Source organism: Orcinus orca, chromosome 6 (genome assembly GCF_937001465.1).
Source record: "Orcinus orca chromosome 6, mOrcOrc1.1, whole genome shotgun sequence".
In the NCBI taxonomy this organism is placed as follows: domain Eukaryota; kingdom Metazoa; phylum Chordata; class Mammalia; order Artiodactyla; family Delphinidae; genus Orcinus; species Orcinus orca.
This window is the reverse complement of record NC_064564.1, coordinates 15,206,493-15,234,073: the sequence shown is the minus strand read 5'-3', so window position 1 is coordinate 15,234,073 and position 27,581 is coordinate 15,206,493. Positions and strand designations below refer to the sequence as shown.

General features: G+C 47.6%; 2 protein-coding genes across 2 annotated transcripts in view; one reads left to right on the top strand and one right to left on the bottom strand.

Annotated features, from left to right (window-relative positions):
- Window positions 1-27,581, bottom strand: part of FBXO16 (F-box protein 16) — a 169,399-nt gene that overhangs the window by 10,297 nt on the left and 131,521 nt on the right. The window lies entirely within an intron of this gene.
- On the top strand, window positions 546-26,218 carry PNOC (prepronociceptin). Its single transcript, XM_004270702.2, has 4 exons — window positions 546-1,020; window positions 11,145-11,294; window positions 21,677-22,128; window positions 25,500-26,218. The coding sequence occupies exons 2-3, from the start codon at window positions 11,169-11,171 to the stop codon at window positions 22,079-22,081; spliced, it is 531 nt and encodes a 176-aa protein (XP_004270750.1). The 5' UTR covers window positions 546-1,020; window positions 11,145-11,168; the 3' UTR covers window positions 22,082-22,128; window positions 25,500-26,218.

Below are 27,581 nucleotides of genomic sequence, written 5' to 3'. Positions count from 1 at the left end.
TTCCCTGCCTGGGCTGACCGTGAGGCTACCTTCCCACGGGGAAAGGAAGGGAAGGGAAGGAGGCCCCACGCTGAGGGGTGGGTGCTTGGTGGTGACACCCTGAAGTAGAGCAGCAGCTTTAAAAGCGCTCTATTGTGACGGTAGATGTTGGGAGAGGAGTTTCAGATTCAGTCGGAATGATTTACGGGAAAGGATGGAGAGGATGCCGAACTCTCATTTATTCAATGTCTCAAAGGTTCCAAATACAAACAGAATCTCGTTTTTCTACCCACAACCATCCTGGGAGATATTTCACCCCTTTACAGAAGGAGGACCTGAGGTTCACACAGAGAACTTGCTCGAACCAGAATTTCAGACACTTCATGCTGAGTCTAAAATCTCAGCATCTTCCATTGTGCTGCGGGGTGGGCACCTGTGAGGCATCTCTGGCCCCGGCCCATGGCAGGTGGAGCCACTCCCTTGAGTGGCCTAGTTGTTGCTGCCTGTGGGGTGGTGACAGCAGGAGGGGGCTCATCTGAGCTCAGCTCTGGGCTTCTCTGTGCCGGTGGGAGCTCCCCCCTTTCTGCCCACTCCTTGTTCATTCCTCGGGCACAAAGGTTGCTCAAGGAGACTCCAGGACTGGGGTCTGCCTTGTCACTGTCACCAGGAGGCTTTTTTTCTTCCTGACTAGCCAGAGCTCCCCATCAGTCTTCGCAGCGCCTCTGGAAGCAAAGGGAAGGCAGCTGTGGGATCCAGGCTGAGCAGAGCCCAGGTAAAGCAGGCTTGGGAACGGACTGACAGGGAGGTTGGGATGTCACAGGTCTGAGCACAGAGCCAGGGGGGCGGGGAACAGCCAGGAAGGATGGTAGGTTCTGCTGCTCGCTTGATGAAGGGGGTCAGCGTGTGTCTGTGTCATCGAGGTGGGCAGGGAAGGGGAGGGCTGTGTGGGGCGTGGTGTGGGGGGGGGAGCGTATATAGGCTGGTGTGGCTGAAACCGAGGAGCCTCACATCCGAAGGAGCCTGGCTACTGACAGCTCCCAGGTAGGCGACTGCAAGCAAGCCCCAGCCCCAAGACACGCTGCTGAGAGCCTGGGGAAGTAGCCGGGCGGCAGGGCTTTCCCCCCAGCCCCTCTCCTTTGTCCAGTGTGGATGCTGCTGGCCTCCTGTGAGATTATCCCTTCGTTCGTCTTCTTTTCTGGGCTCGGATGGGGGGGTGGAGGGGAGGGCTGAGGCTTTTATCCTGAAGAGAGATGGCGAAGAAGAGCTGAACTTGGAGATGAGGAAAAGTTTTGATTCCCCAGCTGTGGCCCCTACTTTGTCACTGCTGTCTGTGGCGAAAAGGTGGTTATAGGTGTGAGGTTAGGGGAGCGGCAGGCACTTGGGGGTGGGAGTGAGGGCTTGCATTTCAAGGCAACCCTCCAGAAGCCCCCAGCCCTCCAAGCACCCTTGTGAGGGATTTCTCTCTGCGCCTGACTTCTTTTCATAGGGCGTGCAGGCTGTTTTCAGCATGTCACTCAACTTGATTCAGATTTGGGTTTTTAATCCTGAGGGAACCCTGCTCCCCTAGGCACTGAATACAAATCGCTAGTAATGATGAGGGGGGAAATCAGACCCTGTCTTGTGCTCGCCGAGTTAAGTGGCTGATCGCGGTGGCTGTGTGTGAATTCCGCGTAGATTTCTGCAAGGTTGACCTTGGTCTCCAGACGCCGAATCCTTTGGAGGTCTCTTCTCTTTCTTTGCATCTTTCTTCCTCCTGCCCGTCTCTCCCACCTAAAGGTCTCTGCCGGGGTCCTGTGGAATACGATGTTCAGAAGTCATCCAAACTCTCTCTGGCTCAGCCTTTTTCCTCCTTCTCTCTTTGTGCGGCTCTCCCTTTGCGTCTGCCTTCCCCTCCCACCGCTACCCATCCCATCCTCCCCCATCTCATTCTGAACATGGGCAAGTTCTGGGGGAATTTCAAGTAAGGCAGGATGATTCGGGAAATGGACTATTTAAAGCAAGCAGCTTTGGACTTGAATACCCCGATCCTGGGTTTCAACATCTGTGTTTCGTTTCCTTGAGCAGCCCATAATTGTCCCAATTATAACCAATAACATTGGTTGGCAGACTAACAAAAGATGAGCTTTTCATGGCATTCGCCAGCAAGCCTAAACCGGAGTTTTCAACATAGAGGGGGGGAAAGTAAGTGCTTGGCTTCTTATCAAAACCTCCCAGGGAAACTGCTGCTCTCTCGCTTCCTGGGGGTAGCTACTGCAGACACACTCCTCTTTCTCATTTATAAAGTGTGGCAGGGAAAAAGTCTGCACGCTTCCACCGCTGCCGTGATACCGTTCACAAAAAGCATTCGTGTTCCTTTGGCCTTGCTGAGTCTTCTGCAGGGGAGGGTCCCTGGAAAGACTGCCCCCAACCACCATCTTGGTAAAAGGAGCAGCTTCCACCGTTCCCTGTGCTGCCCATCGAGGGCGCTGTGGTGCAGCCTGGGGTCATTCAGAGGGTGCAGTTTTGTTCTCCCAGGGGCGGCAGCCCTGGCTTTATCAGCTGAAGGCTGAGGGTACTGGGGGATTTAGAGGATGCCGATTTTGCCTTGTCAACGAAGGGAATAATTGCAGGATTAGGCGCAAACGGGTGCTCTCTGGAGCCCAAGACAGGAGCTGTCACAAAGCTATTCTGTATTCAATCAGGTATTTATCATCTACACTCCACCAGGCAGGGTGGATCCAACAGAGGTGATAATAACAGCCCTTTACACTCATACAACGATTTACATCTTAGCGCTTTCACACCCACTAGCCCTGGCAACAGCCGTGAGAGATGGTATCATTATCTCCATGTTGCACTTGAAGAAACTGAAGCTGAGAGGTTAAATAATTTGTTGAGGACGTGGCAGAGAGGGGACTGAGTCCAGCCTTGCTGGCTCCTTTGCTTCCCCCTCTTCGGGCCAGGGGTGCTTACAAACTAATGGGGTGCGCGCGGGGCAACACACACAGTGAAACAACTCGCGGATGACGCGAGGCTGGGTGTAATTAAGTCCTGAATTGCGTGGTCCAGACAGCAAGTGCTGGAGGAATTTGGGGGAAGGAGTCCTTGCTCAGAGATTCCAGGGATTCGAACCGGGCAGGGAAGGAGGTAGAATCTGGAAGAGCCAAGGGCTTTGGAGAGGGAGGTGGCAGCCGGGACAAGGGCACAAAAGGAGGTCAAAGAAATGAACCTTTATTGGAACCTACTATGTGCCAGGTAGCGAGCTAAACTTGTCTACATGCCTATTTCATGCTAACACACACACGCACGGTAGGGATGGGAGGTTTAGGGTGAGTGTTCTACGCTTTTATCCCCACGGTTCAGTTAGCCTCACGCCCCCCAGCCCCAGAGCCCCCATGAAGGAAATCTACCTGATGTGAATCTGGGTAGAACTACTCATCAGATATCCTAGGGAGGGGATGGGCCCCTCCCAGAGAACAGGAGTCACAGTGATGACAGCCTGCGGTGGCTCGAATGGCTGGGAGTTCATTAGGCAAACTGGATGTTCTAAACACTTCTATGTAAATACCTATAGGTCCTCCACCTGCTGCTTTCCTTCTCACCACACACTGGCCGTGAGATTTAGGGCACACCAGTTTGGGGGGCAAGCCGATTTTCTGGGCATCTCCCTAGGATAGCCAGTGATCACGTTCGGTCTTGATTTTCCGCGATCCTGTGATTGTTCAAATACTGGTTGCTGCCTCAGTGTTGCAGAAACACAGCATCGCCAGCTCTGAAGGGCCTGGCTCGGCATGTGACTTGTGGAACTGGCCCCCGAGGAGTCCTGGGTCTCAGTGAAAATGTCAGCGGATCACCAGCACACGCCCAGGGCTCTGCCTTGCAACCAGGGCTCAGAGCCAACCTCCCCTCAGCTCACACTTGTCCTGTGCTCCTCCCCCACCGAGTCCCCATTCATCCTTTCATTCATTCAGCCGAGAAACGTGCTTGGCTTACTGATAGGAGCCCGCAGTACCGAGCGCCAGGAAAACAGACCTGGCAGCCTGTCCTCAGAGCTGTGGCCAATGTCACTAGATGTCAACGAGTCTAGGCCAAGGGGTCTCCAAAAGGGGCGTGGGTGCCCGACAGACCACTGGGCTTTGGGAAACTGAGGCTTAATTTTCTATGTGGTTATCTTTCTGAATTTGCACTTTAGTGGGTTTTATATTGTATGTAACTTTTCTAAGTAAATTGGGAAGGTGAGCTCAAGACGGTCTGATTGCTAGGAGTATAAAGTTAAAGAAGTTTGAAGATTATTGATCTAGATCCATTGCTATTTTGCTTATCTGTATTTTCTAATCTTTTTGAAAGGAACCTTAAGAGGCTTTACTGTAAAAGTAAATAAAAGCTTTGAAAAATCCATTTAAGTTATTTTGACAGTATATGTGGAACCATGGGCCAGAATCAGGAAGATCCAAGTTAAGAGCGATGACACCTTTCCACTTTTGTGGCAGCCCTGATAGAAAATGTGTCCCTTGGGACTTCTCTGGCAGTCCAGTGGTTAGGACTCCGCGACGGGGCCCCGGTTCAATCCCCAGCAGGGGGCGGGGGGAGGAGGGTGGGAGCAAAAATTAAAAAACATAAAATTTTTAAATAAAATAAAAACAAAGACTTAAAAAAAAAAAAAGAAAGAAAATGTGGCCCTCTCCTGAGCCCCAGCTGGGCTACTGTAACAAATATCTGGCCACTTATAATATCAAAAATATTGACCATCTAATCTATTGTAACTGCCTCTTTTTGGAGAAGGGGAAACTGAGCCCCAGAGAAAGAAAGGGCCTTGTTCAAGATCCCACAGGTGAGGGCAGAGCCAGGCCTCTGGCTTCCAAGCAGAGGGCTTTTGTTCATTCATTGCTCACCAGCTCCAGGCACACCCGGTCTGTGCAGGGCGGGGGCGTGCTTTGCCCTTCACCTCCTCTGCGCCCATCGTCTCCTTCCAGGTGGAAATTTAGAGCAGAAGAGGGACCTTTTTGGATGTAAGTGTATTCGTCAGAGGAGGAAAAGAAATAAAGGGGCCTCAGTCATAGCTGGTGAACAAGCAAAAGCTCAGTGTAGGAGTCACGTCTGCATTAAAGAAATGGGGCGTGTGGAAGACAAACCCCGGTACTGGTGGGCAACGAAACACTCCTCCAGGAACTGGGGAGAGGCAACAATAAAGAGGGTGTCATCAGAGAGGGGGAGCCCAGAGTTCAGGACAAAAGGAGCTCCTTACAATGAATTCATGTACACGAACACAGAAAACTGCCTAAATCTTTTTTTTTTTTTTTTTTTTTTTGGCCGCGGCATGTGGGATCTTCGTTCCCTGTCCAGGGATCGAAGAGTCCTAACCACTGGACCACCAGGGGATTCCCCTGCCGAGATCACTGAGAGGTCTGGTGAGAGCGTGAGCTTGCAAACCAGACGGGTTGGGTTCTCAGCTCTGCCACTTCAAGTTATTTCTCCTCTTCAAGCCTCAATATCTTAACTGTAAAATGGGGACAACAGCATTTACCCCATAGGGTGGATGCTTATAAAGCAATCAGCACAGTGCCTGGCACAGAAGATGCTAAATATAATAATAATGTGATGACTATTAAATGCAAACAGAGACCATCCCAACGAGATTCCACCAGAATTTGCCAACCTTTCCAAAGCAGGACTAGTGTGTGGAACTTATGGTTTCCCAGAACACGTTTGAGAGTCAAAACACCTGAGTTTCTCTGTTTCTTGTATAAACTGGATGATCTTAGGCAAGTTGCTTAACCTCTATGAACCTATGTTCATCTCAAAAGGGGGGATAATATTAATCCCAGGTTATAGGATTGTATAAGAATATAAAACTCTTTTGTAACCTACAAGAACAATATTTATATATGTGGTTGATGAGAAGGATGGGAACAGATATACCTCTAGCAGAAAGGCATATCTGTCATCTTCTCTTCTCCACTAAAAGCACTAAAATTACAGGCTTTCTCATAGGTCATAAGACAAAACTCAATTAACTTTTAGCTTTGGCTAAATCTTCATATGTACTCCTCCAAACAGATAAGCAACTAATGACATTGCCCTTGGAAGCAAGATTACAAGCAAATAGATTAAGCGAAACACTGGTATTTTATCTTCATAAAGAGTGAGGCACGATTAATTTATGAGGTGTTATTACTGAAATAAAATGTAATTAAACATTTCTTTACTCAATACAAGATGTCCAGACCCGTAGCATCCCCACATAGAAGGGTTAGCTGAGTTTGGTTCACTAAGTGAATACAAGCCATGTAAAATTCAAACACACTTAGGGTAGTTTTATTTACTGATGGTCTCTAGTGTACAATTTTGAACAACAATAACAACAACAACTATTGTTACCCCCATTTTGCAGGTGAGAAGACTGAGGCCCTCAGAGGTGAAAGAACTCACCCAAAGTCACACAAAGTGCAAAGATCAAACATAATTCGGGAATTAACTAATCACTCACCTTCATTTTACTTCACATTAACTGATACACAGGGCAACAAAGCACACAGATGTTGTCAAGTCTTCTCAAAAATGAAAAACTTCTATTGAGTTTTCAAGAAAGTTTAGTCTTAACCTAGAACACAATTGTTCGAGGGTTGTGAGGAGTACCAAAAAGGACAAAGCGTTGTCCCCCTCATAAGGATTATTACATATATTTTGAGCCTTTATTTATATTCATCTCATTTAAGTATCAGAAACCATCTTTGAGTTGGACTGTGTGGTGATTCCCATTTTAAGGATTCTTTGAATTGCAGAGGAGAATGAATAACGTTGAGTAATGACTGGTTTTTAATTACTAGGTGGAGTCACTAGTTAAAAGCGAGGGGTAGAAATCTCTGTCTTTCGGCTTCTTTTACAGGCTAAATGCCTACTGAAATTCATCAATCTTTCTGTTTCAGTGTGACTGGAACATTGTTATGAAAAAGAAATAAAAACTTTAGCCTTCAGCATCAACTACTCTTTAAACTCATGCTAATTCATAAACAAGGACAATAACCAGCCATGCCTCCCCAGCACTCAATTGCTTCCAAGTGTTTTTCATTAAATCTAAGTGAGAACACTTCCCACGATGCAATTTTAAGGGAATATTATTAATCACATGCCTTGATTAGCCTTGGGGAATGGAATAAGCAAATTGGCTGAATAAAAATGACTTTCTTCTTTCTGAAAAAAATACAACTTTAAATTTTAAAATTTTAAATAAATAGAAGTGCGGGGTAGGACGTGGAGGGGTAGGGAGGTCAGAGATGGGAAGAGAGGTAAGTGTACCATGGACCAGCAAGGAGGGCCAGGCGAATGCCAAGTAGATTTGATAAGGTTTTCCAAGTGCCAGACCAACAAAGGCCCACATTTTACATGCAGGAAACGTATCAAACGGAACACATGCTCAATGTCCCAGGAGTTCATCTTCTTTCCTCAACTCATCCTAAAAACCCATTTACCCAGAATTTGAGATAACAGGAGCAGTCAATCCATCAAACATTTCCTGAATGTGCAAGTTGCCACGGTTAATGAAGTTCATGAAAAACCTCAGCAGGAGAGCACTTCATTAACATCTGCCACAACTTATCAGCTCAGCCCGTGCAAACATGTGTTGCAATTTTGTATTAGGAAGCAAACAGTCCCTTTTCTCCCCGCCTTTCCGTCTTCTGTGAAGTACAGACACTGCCATCATGTGGCCATAGAGAGCATAGCATGCTGGACAAATCCTACAAAACCGTCTCCCGCCTAGAATGAAATTGAGTAGAACAAGAAACGTAAAGGCAATCACAAATTAAACAAAAGATCTAGCCAAGCGGTCCTCAGTTTAAGACCTTTGCTTATATGGTGGCTGTCTGGAACTCAAGATACGTGTTCTCTTCAAAAGAGCCTGTAAGTGGTGATGAGTTTCCCTGGGTTGCCTACCAACACGTTGCACCAGTGCAAACTTAGCACGTAGCTAACCATTCCAACCATGCCTCCCGGCCACTGGCAACAAGTCTTCTTCCAGAACGGGCATGGGGTTCCAGTTTAGGATGGCATCTTGCCTTGATCTGGAGCAAAACTCATTCCCACCCCCCCGCCGCCAAGCTGAACAGTTAGCTACTGGACCCTTTGTCAGTGACACAGGTCCTGAAGTGGCTCCTGTGCCATGAGCATCCCGGGCCCCCGGGGGGCCGGTGCTCCCAGACACTCCCCAGTTCTCCATTTGTGAAGGAGAAGGGAGAGGGCTCCTGAGATACTCCACTGTCACTTATCAAACTTTCTTGAGCACCTCCTAAGTGCCTGGCCCTGTGCTGGGTGCTGGAAATTCAGAGAACCATAGAACAGAGATCTCTGCCCTTCAGGAACTCACAGCTAGTGGGAGACATAGACACACAAGTCCAAGCTTACCACGTAGAGTGCTAAGGGCCGCGCGAAAGACAATGATAGGATCACAGAGTGAAGGCTATGTCCTAGGCTCTTTCTCTGACAAGCTTTTACGTTGTACTTGTTCTGTGCCAGGTGCTATTTTAACTGCTGAAAAACATCAATCCATTAATCGTCCAATAAGATAGGTACTACTATCATCCCAGTTTTACAGATAAGAACCTGAGAGGGTGACTTGCAGACGTGGGATCTGAACCCACGTCTTTAGCGATCAGCAGATGAGAAAACGTGAATCCCAACAACCCCGTCTCGGAGGTCTGTTGTGCCTATTTGACAGGCCCCTGGGCCTCGCTTGCTTCCCTGCGTGATGTACTGCTTTGCGAAGCCACAGGAGCAGAGGAGACTCATGTAACCCAGACCAGGGCTTGGAGAGGGCTTCCCAGAGGGGATACTTCCTGAGGTGTGTATGAAGTATGTGCTGGAGGCGGGTATTCTGAGCAGAAGACACAGCAAGGGCCAAAGCGCAGTAGGCATTAAGGACCCGATAGAGCTGGGAATTATGCGTGATTCACTAGGAATGGAGGAGATTCAAGAGTGAGTGACAGGAGCTGAAGCCAGAGAGCTGGGCAGGAGCAGTGCTGACTCCCACTGGGGGTTACAGAATTATTTTAAGCATGAGTAACATCATCACATCTAGAGATGGCTTGGTCGGGGAGGTGGATCATTAGGCAGACTAATTAGAGGGCGAGATCACAGTAACCAAGGCAATAGATCTCAGCTAAGGCACTAGCCCTGGGGGTATAGGAGGAAAATGCATCTGAGATATATTCATCTGAATAGATGTTCAAGTTCCTTGTTCATTAACCCCAGACATCCCAATCTGTAGGGTAAAGGTCAGACCCTTTAGGATGGCCAACATGACCCTGTTTCATCTAGAGGGACGGAGCCCCTTTCCCTCTTAGCAAGTGCTTCCCTTAGGGAGGGGGCCCCAGTGCAGCCGCCTGCTCACCACCCTCCCCAGGCTGTGATCCTGATTCCAACATGCCTTTGAAAAGTTGGAGTCACTAGTTAAAAGCGAGGTAGTTCTGTGTCTCTTCTCTGTCCTCTTGGCAGACTCTTCCTCATTATTCAAAAGCCATCTCAAATGTCACCTCATTGACTTAACAAACATTGATTGAGCATCATTCATTCGACATCCTCTTGGTACGAAATGCTTGGATAATGCCCAAGAAGAGCTGGGGTGGTCTCCCAACATGGCCACTGGCACTGGCTACCCCTCCTTCTCCAATTCACTTGCTCCATTTCACATGCATCTTCTACCATTTCTTCTCAAACTTTAGCATGTGTATGAATCCCCTGAGAATCTTACTAAAAAGATCCAGATTCCGTGGTGTTGGGGTAGGGCCTGAAATACTGCATTTCTTACAAGATCCCAGGGGACGCTGCTAATCTGCAGAGTGCGTTTGAATAGCAAGGCTTTTACGTTTTCTCAGTACAGTCTGATGAAAAAGCAATAAAGGCAATGATTTTTGTTTTCCTTTGCTCAACTCTTATGAAGGTAAAATTTACGTACAGTGAAATTCACAGAATCTAAATGGACAATGCAGTGGGTTTTTGGCAGACGTATACACCCCTGTGACCCACACCTCAATCAAGAACATTCACATTTCCAGAAAGTTCCCTTGTTCCGCTTTCCATTTCATCCTCCAAATAAAGATGGTTCTACAGGGACCCAAAGCGATGGAGTCCAAGAAAATAGCTTTCTGATTCGGGAGACTCGATCACAGGAAAAAGTTAAAGGGAAACAGGAAGAACTGTACATCTTTGAGACAATCCTACATAAAGAATATAAACAACTGATCTAACTAATAACCATTAGAGCTATTACCTTAGAATAGTCCCTTTGTTCATTTTTTTTAAGATTTTTTTTTGATGTGGACCATTTTTAAAGTCTTTATTGAAATTGTAACAATATTGCTTGTTTTATGTTTTGGTTTTTTGGCTGTGAGGTATGGGGGATCTTAACTCCCCGACCAGGGATCAAACCCACATCCCCTGCATTGGAAGGCAAAGCCTTAACCACTGAACCACCAGGGAAGTCCCTCTTTGTTCATTTTTCAATAGATAACTCCAAAGCCTGGTTCTGCAAAGCCTCGTCCTGTGCTTTGCACGGATTAGCAAGGTGAACATATTAGCTCTGTGCTCAGGAAGCTGGCTCACGTCTAGCAGGGGAAACAGACAAGGAACCTAGCAGAACCGTCCCGGAAGAGTGAATTCTGGGCCTCGGGGCATTCCTGGCAGAGGCAGGGGAGTCTGGGGAGGATCGGTCACACATAAATCTATTTTACACATCTCACTCATCACCGCACTTTGCAAAACGTCCCTTATGGGTCTAATCTTTGCAATAGCCCTGGGACAAGGTGGGTACCACTATTCCCCTTTTAGAGTTATGAAAACTGAGGCTGGGAGAGGTTGTCTTCAGGCCACACACTGGTAAGTTGCAAAGTGAGGCCTTTAGCTCCCTGGAAGGGTTCGTGCAGGTGGAGGTCAGCTGAGTGGCAGGAATCGCAGGGTGCTCCCCCCAGGAGCCCAGACACCAGCCCTGCATGAACATTATGCCTGGCAGACAGGCCTGGGCCACCTGTGCTCTCAACAGTCCACTCCCTCCTGGGAGGTGGAATCTCAGGCCCGGCTGCACTGTCCCCCCAGAAGAGTGTCTTTCCCGCATCCCCTATGTGAGGGTCTCCAGCCCCTACTGGCCCCCACAGAAGGGCTGTGCTAATTGCCACCCGCCCTCACTTGTGTTTTAGCATCCTGCTTCCAGCTCCTGCACCATGAAAATCCTGTTTTGTGACCTCCTGCTTCTCAGCCTCTTCTCCAGCGTGTCCAGCAGCTGTCAGAAGGACTGTATGGCCTGCAGAGAGAAGCTCCGCCCCACTCTTAACAGCTTCGACCTTGAGGTAGGTCCAGGAGCAGGCCTGTCTTCCCCTCCCTCCCCCCAAGGTCACGTGACTCTCCTAGTGTCAGCCGGTCTGTAGGAAACAGATGTGGACTTGAGCATCTTCTGAAAGCAAACCCTGTCATCTTTCCACTTTACCACGTTCATATAAAGACCCCCCCCCATGCTGCCATTTTGTTCCCATCATTAAAATAATGCATACTGGTCTTCCCTGGTGGCGCAGTGGTTGAGAGTCCGCCTGCCGATGCAGGGGACGCGAGTTCGTGCCCCGGTCCGGGAGGATCCCACATGCCGCGGAGCGGCTGGGCCCGTGAGCCATGGCCGCTGAGCCTGCGCGTCCGGAGCCTGTGCTCCGCAACAGGAGAGGCCACAACAGTGAGAGACCCGCGTACCGCAAAAAAATAAAAAAATAATGCATACTCATTCTAGAGAATTTGAAAAATTCCAAAAACTATAAAAAAAAAAAATTTAAATCACCTTTAATCCCACCAGAGAAAGAATCCTAGTTTTTTCACTTGCTATGTTACACAAGGATAATTTTCCCGTTATTAACATTATTTGAAGTTACTTCTTCCCATGAATACAGTATACTTTGCTTAACCAATCCCCTCCTGTTGAACATGTATGTTGCCCTTCAGTTTTGATATTATAGACAGTTCTACGATGAACACCTAAATGCTCTCTCGTATTTTAAATTTTGATTTGAGCACTAAATTTCTTTTTACTAAGTAAGCTGCTTTGTCAACTGCTTTCATTATAGTTTAGTTATTCCTCTCCTATTAAATCCAATATAACTCAATTACTTTTTCTTTGTAGTCAAGTAAACTCTTTTCAAAAGATGCCATGTTTGAAACTCCTCAACCTTTAAGAACAAACTTTCGCCTACTGTTCCTTAAGGCAAGCGTACAGATATAGGAACCAAGTACTCACGCTGGGATAACACCCTAACGTGAGCAGACACGGCCCCCGACGCACCCAAACACCAAGCTCCTCCTATGCCAGCTCAGTGGTTTCCAAGTCTGTTTTCTGAACAGTAATAACCACCCAATCATGAAGCGCATCCCCAGAGAACCCATTCAAAGTTCATCCATCCTCCTCATTCAGCCATCCTGGGTTTCCTGAGCACCTACTATGTGCTGAGCACTGAACTAGGCCAAGGGCCCTGAGGTGAGCGGATGGATGGCTTTTGCAACTGGTGGGAGAGAAGAACCCCCAATCCCTCCATGAGCGTAATTACTGAGCCCCGGGGAAGCAAGAACAGGGGACCCCAACCTAGTCTAGAGGGGCAGAGGGGGCTTTTGGAGGAACTAAGTCTTTAAGGAAACCGAAAGAAGATCTGGAGTGAAGAGGCAGGGAGGAAGAGCCCCAGGTGCCCAGGTAATGGAGGGAGGCGTGGGGGAGGGAAGGGGGCACAGGTGCAAATGCCTTTCAGGGGACTGGAGCGGCAATTAAGGAACTGAGAAAAGCTGAGTTTGACTAGAACACAGGAGGCCCACCTGCCTTTTCTGTGCAGCCCAGAGAGGCTTAAAATTTCACCCAAAACAAAACCTTTCCCTTGGTCTTAGTAAACAGAGCAGACAACTAGTTTACCCGTAAACCACTGAAGGAGTTGATTAAGCAATAATCTCATAATCGCCACACTTTTAAGGCTCTGAGGTTGCAGCCTAGACAAGACTGAAAGTTGTGAACAATTCCTGAATCACGAGTTTTAACTGCAACCCTTTATCTCCCACTCAAAAAAGCATTAGGACTCGAACAGATATTTGTACACCCATGTTCATAACAGCATTACTCACAAGAGTCAAAAGGTAGAAATGACTCAACCGACCATCGAGAGATGAATGGATAAAGAAAAGATGGTCTATGCATACAGTTGAATATTATTCAGCTTTAAAAAGGAAGGGAATTGTGACACATGTTACGGCATGGATGAGCCCTGAAGATGTATGCTAAGTGAAATAAGCCAATCACAAAAGGACAAATGCTATATGATTCCACTTACCTTAGGTTCCTAGAGCAGTCTGATTCGCAGAAACAGAAAGTAGAATGGGGATTGCCAAGGGCTGGGGAAAGAGGAAAGGGGAGTTAGTGTTTAACCGGTACAAAGTTTCAGTTTGGGGAAAGGAAAAAGTTCTAGAGATGGTTGGGGGAGGTGATGGTAGGACAACAATGTGAATATATCAATACTTAATACCACTGAGCTGTACACTTAAAAAGAGTTCAAACGCTAAATTTGATGATATGTGTATTTCACAATAGAAAACAAAAAGTGTTAGGACCTCAACTGTAAGGATAACCCGAAGTCTGCTCTAATTTATTTTTTACAAAGTAAAGCATTCATGGATTTAGGTGATTTGTTTGTAATAAACATCGCACCTGACTGGGAAGCACTCTGATTCTCCCACTCCCGGGACACCTTGACCTTGGGAGCCCTGTTCTGAGACAACAGAGGCCACCAGGGACAGATTCTCTCCAGCCTCTTTATTGCCATCTCAGGATCTGTCCTCCTGCCCTTCCTTCCTTCTTCCTTTGTACCACTGATTTTCCTGCTGGGAATTTCTCCTTTTTCCCCTCTCCCACTTGCTCTTTCCTTCCCTCCGTTGTCATGTTTTTGAAAGAGTATCTACACTTGTGACTTCGAGCCCCTTGCCTCTGCCTCACTCCTTAGCTGCTCTCGGAGGTCACCAGCAGCTCCTAACCACAGAACCCCCGGCAGATGTGCAGGCTTCCTCTCCTCGTCCCCTCTGGGTGAACCCGGCTCTCTTCCCCACTGTGACTCTTCCTTTTCTGCCTCCTGTTGCGGTCCTGTTCCTTTTCCTGCCCCATGAACATAAGCAGTTGCCAAGATTCCCTGCTTCTTACCTCCTTCTGAGATGCCGCATCCACTTTCCAGGCCGTCCGCTCTCCCCAGACAGCAGGTAACGCCCAAAGGTACACCCCTCACCTCCTCTCTGCTGGGCTTCCATCACTTTCCGTAGTTTCTGGGAAATCCAGGCTTCCCTTCCCTTTCCACGGCTCCACAAACCTGACCTGCTATCTTGCTCCTGGCTCTCCCTCCTCCCCCAGCCAATAAATCCTACTCATTCTTCAAAACCCAGATTAGGTTTCACCTAGTAGGAGAATCTTTGATGATTCTCCACCTGGCCCCAATTGAGCCAGCCCCTAGCTCCTTTGCTCTCTGATGATTACTTGCATCGGCTAGTCTCTCACCACCAGGTATGAGCTTTCTTTGCTGATTATTCTGGGTATCCCCAGCATGTTGCAGTGTGTGGCACAGAGCAGTACTCAGTTAAGAGGTCCCACAGAAATTGTAAAATTGCGAGACCTTTAGTGTCCTAATAGGTGCGGGCACTGCACAGTTTTTACACTGGTGTCTTTCCAAGCCAGTAAAGAAATTGGAGCCTGTTTCCATTTCTTCATAGCATCTTCAATCTCTGGGGTCCAGACAACACTGTTAGAAAATGGCCAGTTCTAGCCTCACAGTGAGGGATAATCCCTACCACAGCCTGCTGACCCCCAGAGGACCTGGCTGCCTGACTGTTTGGTTTCTAGCTTGTATTCACTTTTAACCTATTTTTTTTTAAAGTTTTATGAGATGCCTAGAATTGAGGCAACCACATCTCATTTCCAAATCTTTCAACCCTTGAGTATGTCCACTCTGTGAATGATGGGGGACTCAGACATTTAGGCAAGGGTCAGCTCCCCAATCCCTCCACAAAATGGTATAATCCTGAGCTATTCCCAGGACCCTCTGGACCCTTGGCTTCATCAAAAATTTCTTTATTTCTCATTCCAGGGCAGTGGTCCACGTATGGTTGTCTTTTTGGTAGACTATCATTTTGGTCAGTAAAGATTTCACACACCCCCAAACTATTGCAATATCCTGAGCTTTCAGCTAAACTGTGAATGGTACTAACACCATCGGCTTAAGAAGAAAAAAACTAGATTCACTGAGTTGTTTCAGAGACAAAGAAGAAGGTGACTCCCAAGAAAGGTCTGGGGAAATTTATTTAAATTCCCTAAAACTCTATTAAAAGCAGAAGAAACTACCTTCTGCTAGTAGTTTGTCTTCATTACATGAAAATTCTTAATCGTTGACTTGCAGTCGGAGTTCCTAATACGTTTTTCTTTGTACTATTCCTCTGCTGGCCTGCTTGCGTTGGCCCTCAAATATTCTGGCAGACCTCCTAAAGCAAATAGATCTCAAATGTCTCTCTGTCAGAAGTGGTTGGATTCCTTAGTGGCAGAAACGTGACAAACTCAATGAGCTGCTTCTTTTCCTTCCAATGGGCTCGTGGGCCTGTTTCCCTCATCTTCGATCCCAGACATCCAAACGGCCTTTTGCTCAGTTTCCTCCCAAGCCCAGCTTTACAGATCAATTTGGCACCAATCTGGGACTTTCCAGATGCTCCTCGGCACTGTGGCTTAATATAGCCATGTCATCAGTGTGGGCTGTGAATATGTGTCCAGCTCACTTAACGGGCCATTAACCCATCTCTGGAAAGAAGCTGGTGGGTCCCTCAGACAGAGAGTTTAGGCATTAAGCTCCTATGCCCATCTGGTGCTACAAATGCTGTCGCGAATTTGGATTCCTCATTTCTGCCCAAAACCTTCTCCTAAATCAAGAATTGAGACGAGTTTGTTAGCACCTAATTCATCTAATAGTACGTTGAGCCTCGGTGTGGGCTCTGCATGTGGTTTGATGGTAGAATTTCATTTTCTCTGATTGACACACAACCTAATTACCATCTGGGCTTAGAAACTCAGGGGCTCACAGGAGATCTGATAGCCTCTGGGCTTAACAGCTTCCACCTGTTTCTGTAAATGGAAGGAGCAGAACAATACAGCGAGCACTTTGAGGCTCCTATTCGGTGAGGATCCCACCGAGTGTGCTCCAAATGTCCGTTTCACCTCTACGCTTCTGAAACCGCACAACTCAGATTGGGACTTGAAACACTGGCGCTGGGACTGGAACCCACGGTCTTTTAATGGAGATCACACACCTGGTCTCAGGACTTAATGAAACTCAGATTCTTTATGTCTCATCACAGAAAGAATTCAGTAAAAGACAAAGTGAAAGGTAGGAAGTGGATTTATTTAGAGAGATACACATTCCATAGACAGAATGCAGTCCATCTCAAAAGGTGAGAACGGCCCTGGGAGAAACACACTCCACAGACAGTGTGGGCCATCTCAGAAGGAGAGAGGCCCCGAAATATGGGGTGGTTAGTTTTTATGGGCTGGGTAATTTCACAGGCTCATGAACGGGAGGATTATTCCAACTATTTTGCAGAGGGGGAGGAGACGTCCAGGAATTGGACCACCGCCCACTTTTTGACCTTTTACGGTCAGCCCTGGAACTGTCATGGCACCTGTAGGTGTGTCATTTAGATGTTAATGTATTACAGTGAGTGTGTAATGAGGCTCAACGTTCCACTGGAAGTCGAATCTTCCACCGTCTTGGACCTAGTTGGTTCTAACCTGTTTATGTCATATCTTCTAGGGCTATATTATTCTTTGAGAGGTTATGCCCTGCTCCCTTCCCTCCTGTTTCACTTCTACTGGCTTTCCCAGTGCTACCCATGCTTTCCTGTTATCTCCTTGACTCTGTAATATACGGTTTCTCAGACTCATCACTGTAGATATATTAGGCTGGATAATTATTTGTTGGGGAGGAGGGGGTTGTCCTATGCATTGTAGGATGTTTGCTAGTGTCCCTGTGAAACAGAGCAGGACTCTGTGGGACCCTCCTGGGTACAAATCCTTTCTGTGTCCCCCATTTCTTTTTTTGTAGGAAATAGGCTTCATCCAGCCTCCAGAACTTTCCCTGAGTTCCAAAGGGTAGGTTCAAACAGTTGTGAATCAGGGGCAAGGGAGGAGCAATCAAACAATAGTGCAGCCCTGGGGCAGGGTTCCTCCTCAAGGGATACGTATAACAATACCTTTGTGTTCTTCTGTGGGAACTAAGGCCCTCATCCTTAGGAGGATGGTGACTCCAGGCTGAGCACAAGATTCCTGGAGCACCTGTTACCTCACCACCAACACATCAGAACAAAGTTACACACCCTGCAGCCTTCACCCTAAATTTTGCCTATTAAAAACTTCTCCCCCAAAACCATCAGGGGGTTTGGGATTTTTGAACATGAGCCACCTGTTCTCCCTTGGCCCTGCAATAAACCCTTCTCTGTTCCAGACACCAGTGTTTTGGTTCGTCTGGCATCACTGTGCGTCGGGCACACAACCTTGTGTTCAGTAACAGCTGGCCTCTACTCACCGGATAGCAGTAGCCTCCCTGCTCCCACCCACTGTGTGACAACCAAACGTGTCTCCAGACATTGCCAAATGTCCCCTGGGGGGCAAAATTGCTCCCAATTGAGACCCACTGCTGTAGAGCAATAACCCAATAGGATGATGATCTAAAAGAACAAACTACAAATTGGTTCTACTCAGTTTTCTTCAAAGTGTTTCAGGAGCAGGTGTAGTACAGACCCAAGTGACTCTCTGAAGGAGTCGCCAACCACCATGTTCCCTGATGGTTTCTTCCTCCTCAGAGCCAGTTCCAAAGCAGGGTTTCTCAAAGTGTAATCCAGCCTCAGAATCGCCTGGAATGCTTGAAAAGGCAAATTCCTGGAGCCCACCCTCAGTTTACTGCATCAGAATCTCCAGGGGTATAGATTAAGAATTTGCATTCTAACAAACCCCCGTAGGGGTTCATAAAGACCACTCAAGTCTGCAACTCCGTTGTTCTAGAGTCCACCCTCCCCATCTATGGAATTTGCCCATCGTTCTTTCTTACCCAGTGAGTCTGTGGGTGTGAAAAACTGGTTTCTCTATGTATCTCACTGAGTTGTCAGCATCTCTGAGGAAACTCTAAATGGAAAAGACATACTCGAAAAAATCTTGTGTATCAGTAGGGGCCAATCTCACCACCTCTGGCCAGCAGGTGGTCTGGGCAAAGGTGTTCCTTGGAAACCTTACCAGTGAAGGAGAGTGAGAGTAACACTCCCACTGGATACCACCTCTTTCTTCTCTCTGGTCCAGCAGAAAATAAGCAATTTGCCCATCAGAACCTTACTTTTTGGTCTCATAGAATCCTTATTTTCCCATTAGTTTCCATCAATTCATATTGCAAGCACAGAGAAGTCGCTGACTAGGAGGTGTCCTGGGTTGGGACTTGAAACATTGGAGTTCTGTTCAGGTTATACTGTTATTTCACCATGTAGTTCTGAACCCATTACTGAACCTCATTATAACATGCGAACATGGACCACACTGGTCATTTCCAAACCTGGGCAAATCTCACAGTTACCTGAGCTTTGTAAAAATAAGCTTTAAACCCTGGTTCTATTCCTCAGAGATTTAACTGGGTTATGAAATTCTGTGTTTTAAAAAGTTCTGCAGATGATTCAGATTCACACCCAGGTGTAGGACCCATTGGACCAGGTGTTGCCCAAGGAGTCTATGCAATGCCTTGATGATGCACAAGAAGAGTTGAGGCATCTCCCAGTGTGACCATTGGGCGACCTCAGCTGCAGAACCCCTCTTCCTCCTCTTGTTTCTCTTCATTTCACATCCTCACTATGGACTCCATTTTGTACTCCAGCTATGAGATGCCTGGAATGCATACACGTTCTCCCTACAGCACAGCTAGCAGCCAAGTGAAGAGGTCCTAAGCCTGGAGTCCACGGATGCCTGTCCATGGCTAGGCTTTAGAAGATGTATGAACCCCCTAAAATTATGCGCAAATGTGACATGAATGTGCAGTTATACAGTGAAAGGGAGGGAATCCCTTATGGAGAATAATTAGATTCTCAAAAGAGCCCATGACCCAAAAACAGGTGAAAAACCCTGGTCTAATGGGACAGACAAGACAAAGAGCTGCAACAGGGTGACAAGCACTACATCAGAAGCTTGTGCTAAGTGCCAGAGGAGTTGGAGTCTGGTTGCAACTAGCTACAACTCCTGTTCTTCCAGTGACTCCCTTTCTCATCTTTTTTCTTTTCTTTTTTTTTTTTTAAAGTTTTCCCTTTGTCACGCTTAGCTAAATATAAAGTGAATTCTTTATTAATACAGCTCAGGGTAACAAACCTCTACTTGAAACCCTCCTATTTACTGGATGGAGAAGATTCCTCCATGAGTAAGATGTGGTCCCTAACTTGTCATATTCTGTCTTGTAAGGTGTTACAATTATACTAAGCATTCAAATTTCCACAAGTGGAAAACAAAGTTCTGTGGGAGCACAGAAGCAGGAGAGAGCAATTCCAGCCGGGGAGCCAGAAGCAGGTGTCATTGAGGAGTAGCTCTGGAGCCTGGCTGGCCCCAAAGGATAGATGGAAGGAGGTTATTCCATCAGAAGGAACAGAGTGAGAAAAGACATGTGGGGAAGGCGAGGGAGCTCGCTGTGTTTGAGGCACTAAGAGCAACCTCATATGCCTGAAGCAATGAGGGGTGTTGAGAGGAAGATTCAGAAATAAGACTGAGGGACTTCCCTGGTGGTCCAGTGGTTAGCACTCTGCGGCTACAAAGGAGGTTGGGAAACATATATGTGGCCTTCAGGAAGAAAACAAGTGTTCTCTCTCTTTTTTAAAAAAAAATATTTATTTATTTATTTGGTTGCACCTGGTCTTAGTTGCAGCAGGCAGGCTCCTTAGTTGTGGCAGGCGAACTCTTAGTTGCGGCATGCGCACTCTTAGTTGCGGCATGCATGTGGGATCTTAGTTCCCCGACCAGGGATCGAACTCATGCCCCCTGTATTGGGAGAGCAGAGTCTTAACCTCTGCGCCACCAGGGAAGTCCCAGAAGTGCTCTCTTAGTAAGGAAGAGGGGAGATGGGTACAGAATGGGCAGGTGGTAGCCTCTGCCCCAGAAGAGAAGGTGGGCTTTATTCTTAACAAATTGTACTTAATGTGTTGGTCAGACATTTTGATGGAGATAGAAGACACGGCAGGCGGACTCTCAACCACGGCGCCACCAGGGAAGCCCTGGGTGGATGTTTTTGCTCCCCAGGTAGGGCCGATGAGGCACACACACATCTTCTCACGTCCCACACCTGCCCAGGCAGAGCAGTAACTCTTGATGCCCTGGAAGCCAAGCAAAGACTCCAAGGTCTGACGAAGGGCTCTGCGGCTTCCTGCTGACCGTGATGTCAAGGTCAGGTTGAAAGGCGGTTTCCATCTGGCTAAGGCCAGAAACACAGAGAGGAGCATTCAGGGTGAAGTCAAAACAGCAAATAGGAAAAAAAAAAAGTTGGAGGCAGAGGCTTCCAGGAGACCTAATCGGAGACCGGAACGTGGGAGGAAAGGGCCAAGGCCAGGACCAGTCAGGAGGGTGGGAGATATCATGTTCAGGTTGGTAGTCTAGATGAGAAATGGAGATGCCTGGAGAGACAGAGAAGCAGCAGGAGTTCCTCGGGGGCTGGCGGGTCTACTGGATTGTGTCCGATGTTCCCCGAATGCCCAACCTGCCTACATCCCAAGGTCTTGGCCCCTATTTTCTTTTTAAAAAATTTTTTTTATTGAAGTATAGTTGCTTTACAATGTTGTGTTAATTTCTGCTGTACAGCAAAGTGACTCAGTTATACACATATATATATTCTTTTTCATATTCTTTTCCATTATGGTTTATCCCAGGACATTGAATACAGTTCCCTGTGCTATGCAGTAGGACCTTGTTATCCATCCATTCTATACGTAACAGTTTGCATCTCCTAACCTCGAACTCCCAATCCATCCCTCCCCCACTCTCCCTCCCCCTTGGCAACCACAAGTCTGACCCCCATTTTCTGTAACTGATGCACAGATAGCGATGACTAGTGTGTGTGAGGTGAAAAATGAATCACACCAAGGTTGATCTTTACCTGGTGACCTTAAAATAACCATGCAGATTTAACTACGTGACTACGTACTACACACTACATACTACATACTTAAGAAATCCCCAGTTTCTTAAACCGATCTGACCTCTCCTAAGCTTGATAAGAGAACAAAATAAAATTCTTCTTTATGGGTGACCTGATGAGCTGTGTTTGGCTCCAAAAACCCGACGAAGGCTATAACGCGGTGCAGGTTTGGTGCATTCATTCTGTTAACTTGCTGTGTCACCTGTGGTGAGTTAAACTCACCTCCCTGAGCCCCAGTTTTCTTTGTGAAATGACAGAGCCGGGCTAGTTTTCTGCTTCTTTCCAATTCTGAAATTCTACGCACTTAAATAACTGCATGTAAAACTGCTGCACGGTACTTGATAAATGGGTGCTTCAGGAGCACGTGCGTTGGCACCAAAGTAGACGACAGAAGGACTGGATCTCCTCGTGGGCTTGATCTCCTCATTGCCTTGGACCAATAGCTGTCCCTCGTCTCTCTCCCTCCTCCACCTCCATCTTTGCAGGTGTGCATCCTCGAGTGTGAAGGGAAGGTTTTCTCCGGCCCTCTCTGGACTCCGTGCACCAAGGTCATGGCGAGGGGCTCCTGGCAGCTCAGCCCTGCTGACCCAGACCACGTGGTAGCTGCTCTTGACCAGCCAAGAGCCTCTGAGATGCAGCATCTGAAGAGAATGCCCCGTGTCAGGAGCCTCTTCCAAGCTCAGAAAGGGACAGAGCCCGGCATGGAGGAGGTGGGGGGCACGGAGCAGAGGCAGCTGCAGAAGAGGTTCGGGGGTTTCACCGGAGCCCGGAAGTCGGCCCGGAAGTTGGCCAACCAGAAGCGGTTCAGTGAGTTTATGAGGCAGTACCTGGTCCTGAGCATGCAGTCCAGCCAGCGCCGGCGCACCCTGAACCAGCATGGTAATGCGTAGCCGGAAGGGGAGCCCCTCCAAGCTGTACCGTCCACTTCAACCCATGAGTGAGTGGGGCCCGAATGAGCTGGGGGCAAAACGAAACCTCCTCCACCCCTGCCTTAGCCATCCTCCCTGGCCTGGGGAAGCACGCTGGCCCCCAAACACATACGCACACCCTACACCACCTCCAGGGGTTCAGCTCCTGGGAGGCCTGGGAGGTAAACCCACCTCCCTACCTCCTGCCCACCTTCTCTCTGGGAGCAAAGATTTTCCTGGGAGTGCTCTCGACACTGACCACTGCCATTAAGAGACTGGTTACCATGGGGATAATAGTAGTGTATTGAGATAACTAATTCCTCTATAGCTCTCCAGGAGCTTAGTTTCTATGGGGACAGTTAAGTGGACCAATCCTCCTATCTGGTTGCCATAGAAACCATTCACTCACCTTTCCTCCGAGACTAAGAACGGAGAACTGGACCTACGCTTAGCCATTCGCAGAAAGTCTGATTTCTGTGGCTGTGATGTTGCTATTTCACCTTCAAAGATGGCTTAGCTGTCCCTTCCCTTACCCCCCTGTATCTCAAGGTGACTGGCTTCCATGGAAACCATTAAACTTTCCCAATCTCCCCCAGTCAAGGAGTTCTGGTTAGGACCAGTTCTTGTCAGGACACTTTTCTGCCTTTCTTTCTTCCACACATCACTCGTCCATCTGACCACTTGGCCAGAGACGGGCTGATTCTTTGCAGCCAATGGAACCTGAGCAAGGCTTTGAGAATCTGGCCCAAGTGACCTGAGTCGCTTTTGGAAGAGGGACTCAGGGATCATCATCTCTCCTCAGTTTTTGCCTCTTTCCAGATGCCATTTTTGTTTTGTGTTTGTTTGTTCGCCCTTTTCCTCTCTCCCTTCTGGTATGTTCTTACCCCCATAGACACATTTATACATGTACCTATAATGCAGACCAGATGATAAACATCAGAGATGCTAATTTATTGCCCAGGCATTACAAACTCAGCTTTCCTCAGCCCATCAACTTATACGTAACTTTGAGTGGCACAGGGAACCAGCACAGTGGAATTGTCTGAAAATCTAAGAAAATCCCAACCGTCAAGCATATATGCCTGAATTCATGTGTGGGAATATGATTTATCTGCAGGATCTCATATCTTTCCTTAAACAGTCTAGAGACTTCCCCTAACAGAAAGAACTAATCAGTTGGTCAAAAACTTTCCCCAGACATTGTTACCCAGGCGGGGGCTTTTCCCTGACTCGGAGGCATAAGAGGAAAAAATCTGCATGTGCTGTGTTATTTTGCTTCCCGTACGTCAAAGGTAGCCAGATGGTTAAAAATCTTCCTTCAAAGTATATGAATACACGTGTGAATCTTTGGCATCCACGCTTTAGCAGGGAGGCAGCCCACGTAGTGCTTTGCAGGTAGGCTGGCTTGTTTGCAAAACATCCATGGCCAAATACGGGTATGTGTATTAAGTTGTGAGCCGAAGGCCGCCGCGTTTATTTTAGCAGAATGACTAATCTCCGAAGGCCCTGAATTAACCTGCACTGTTTCTGAAGTCATATTCTTGGATCCTTTACAAGCATTCTATTTTCCCTAAGCCATTCCTGCACAGGACCTAACGGTAAATCTTTCAGAGCTAGCATGGATTGAATTCTTTCAAATCTTAAAGATAGTCTCCTTTAAAGGGACCCTCAAGGAACACTGAAGACATGTCGAACTCTGAACTGCAACCATTTTCTTTACCTAAAGACAGTTCAGAATCAGTCACATTAGCAAGAATCAATTTATTTAAAAAAACAAAACAAAAACTATTTGAGCCCCTCTTCAGGTAATTGGTTTTTCTAGTTATCTATTAAGCTTCCAACTGAGCGGCACTGAAACATAACCGGTAACCAGCTTCTGTCTGTGGCTTTGCTCAAGATGTAAAGTTCTTGATGGAAACACTGCAGATATTAACCAGCTCATTTGGGTGTTATTGATTGCTCTCCTCCTGTGACCATCTCACTCATTCTTTTTTCCACACATTCATGGTTGCTGAGTTCCAGTGCAAATGTGTATTTAGGAGTCCCTTAAGCCTGTCTTTCTTCGCCTATACATACTCCAACCAGCCCCACACATGCTTGAGATTTCTCCACGGCTGGGGGACTCCTGTTGCCAGGCTGTTCTGGACCCCTGAGACATCCAACACCAACCTAGATTTAGAAGGCTGGAGGAAATGGCGTCACCTAACACACGGGATAAAGAGCCCTTATTCAGGGACTTCTCTGGCTGTTCAGTGGTTAAGACTCTGCGCTTCCAACGCAGGGGGTTGTGAGTTCAATCCCTGGCCGGGGAACTGAGATTCCCACATGCCACATGGTGCGGCCAAAAAATTTAAAAAAAAAAAAACACCAAAACCTTATTCAGAAAGTATAATTGTTACTGGGTCTAAGCTCGGCCACACGACAGGCCAATAGCTGAGAGATGAGTTGTTGGGACAAAGCATAATGACTTTATTCACGCAGCCAGCAGACCGAGAAAACGGTGAGACAAACCACCTTGCCTGAGTTAGAATTCAGGCTCCTTTTATACTAAAAGGGGAGGGAGTAAGGTCCAACATTTCCTGGTTCCCATCAGCCTCCAGAGGGCATGTGTTCATTTCTTCCTCCCTGCAGTCATTCACAGGTGGGCCTGGTCAGGATGTTTCCTGTGAGCTAAACCAAGGTATTTTAGCTTAATGCTCATTACCTGGGAAGCAGGATTCCCAGAGATGGGCCTTTATGTATAACTTAAGCTTATAGGCAACATCCCTTTAGTGATTAACATGTAATAGGATACAAAAGTTCTTCCCTATTACATAATGATGTCCTAGAAAGGAAGGACACTGGGGTGCAGGACCAGTTCTAGACAGACCTGTGAAAAGTGCACAACTGGTCGTGGTATATACCGTCCCTTTCCCTGGCCCCATACTTCCCTCCTCTCTTCTGCTGTCCCTGGCCTTGAACTTCTAGACAGTGGAAAGTAAGCAGAGTCACTCCTGGTGAGAAATTGGTGAAGTTGGCACTTGTATTAGAAAAGAGAGCCATAAATGAGGGCTCTCTTTAGCCTGAAGAAATGAATTACCACACACAGATTCCAAACTCCAGGGATGAGAGAACTGCTTCTGGGCAGTTCTCCCCTTCTGACTTTCAAGCCCTAGCCCACAGACCTCCCTTCATTCTGTTGGTCCTGCCACTAGACCGGGGGGTGGGGGGGGTGGGGGTGGGGGGTGGGGACAGGAAAGCAGGTATGTAGAGGGAGACAGGAAACCCTTCTTGTTGCTTTTGGGGCTAATTATGTGAATGATAGCTTTTCTTTGCCTCCTGTCTATTGTTTAGGGAAAACACAACTGAAGGGTCAGAAAAACTGTCAGATTTGCCACTGTAATCATTTCTGTCTCCCCAGGTGTCCGGGTGATCCACAAATCAGCATGTCTCCAGCCCCAGACCTGCCGGCTGGGAATCAGGATTCCTTCCTCCCCAAGGCCCTGAGGCAGGCCTTGTCTCCAGGCCTCCACCCACAGGGCCCAGCCCCATCTGGTTGTCTTTCCCTTCCCCCCTCCTTCCTGCCCCTCCCCCCATGGCATGTTTCATGACAACCCTGTTACTACATCAGAGTGTATTTTTGTAATTCTTCCAGCTAACATTTAAACAGCCCCATCTTTCCTTCTCACCCACCTCTTCCCTCTTCTAGGGGTGGGTTCAAGGAACAGGAAATCAAGAGTGGGGTTTTGACTCGTCACTGCCATAACTTGTTTGTAAAAGAGCTGTTCTTTTTGACCTATTGTTTTAAACAGATATTTCTCCATTAAACTTATACTGAGCAAATGGTTAGCAAATTGGTTGGCTGGGGTTTTTTTCTTAAAAAGTGAGCATTTTTATTCCTGAAGAGCCTTTAGTGAGAGTAAAAACAGGGACAAAAAGGGACTTCCCTGGTGGTCCAGTGGTTAAGACTCACGCTCCCAATGCAGGGGGCTGGGTTTTGATCCCTAATGGGGGAATTAGATCCCGCATGCATGCCGCAACTCACACCTGGCACAGCCAAAATAAATAATTTTTTTTAAAAGAAAAGACAAAGAGAAATGTTTAAATCCAGAAATTACCCAGGAATATGATCCAAAATGCAAAGTGGGGGAGGGGTGGGAGGCTGGGATTAGCAGATGCAAACTATTATATATAGGATGGATAAACAAGGTCCTACTATATAGCACAGGGAAATACACTCAATATCCTGTGACAAAGCATAATGGAAACAAATATGAAAAATAATATATATATGTATAAGTGGATCACCCCGCTGCACAGCAGAAACTGGTTGGCTGGTTTTTTGTTGTTTTTTATAAATGTGTTTATTTTTTATTTATTTATTTTTGGCTGCATTGGGTCTTCGTTGCTGTGCACAGGCTTTCTCTAGTTGCGGTGCATGGGCTTCTCATTGCGATGGCTTCTCTTGTTGAGGAGCATGGGCTCTAGGTGCACGGGCTTCGGTAGTTGTGGTATGCAGGCTCAGCAGCTGTGGTGCATGGGCTTAGTTGCTCGGCGGTATGTGGGATCTCCCCTTACCGGGGCTCGAACCAGAGTCCCCTGCGTTGGCAGGTGGATTCTTAACCACTGCACCACCAGGGAAGCCCTTGTTGGCTGTTAAGTGAAGTTAGAAGCACAGACGCCGGACACACGGTCAGAGCTGCCTCTCCTGGGAGGCAGAGGCAAAAAGAGAGAGGCTTTGCTTTATGTAAAGTGTGACGGGCGAGATACATGAGCTGAAACGCCGCGACTGTGCTGAGTCCCCAGATGCAAGCCCACACACAGCTGCGTGATTGGACCGGGCGGGATGGCGGGGGCCAGGTTGCTGGGCACCACCCCCAGTTTCTGACTCACTAGAAATTTGCATTTTTAACAAGTTCCAGGTGATGTAGAGCCTGCGGGTTTGGGACCCCCGGATTGGGTCGCAATTAACACGAAACATGTTACGATGTGTAATCATCAATTCAGCCAAGAGACCTCGGGTCCACCCAAACGGAGCGCCTGCAGAGAGTCAAACATCTACAGAAGTAGACGGGCCTGTGGGAAATCAGTAAGGGAGGGAGGATAAGGCGCTCTGTTGGGGAACTGGGGGGCCCTGGTGAGGGATTACTGTAACCCAGTGAGAACTGTAGCTCCCTCTAGCGGTCAGTAGGGAAACGGCCACTCACTGTGCAGGGCAGTAAAGGTCGGCGAGATTCAAATACCCCAACTCCTCTCTCCTCCTTTCCCTTCCAGCTCCAGCCTGTTGTCTCCAGTTGGTCAAACCCAACTGGAAGCCAGAAAGTTAGGGAGTCCTCGGATGCAGCCACAAAGGTAGGCCTGGGAGGGCCCAGGGCCGCAAACGGACAATGTCCAGCCCAAAGGCAGTAAACTGATTTAAAGGAGGGATGGGGGAAGGGGGTCAACTGCAACAGAGCAATGATTCTGTTGGGGCTTTCTTAGAGAAGTGGGGCAAGGACAAGGG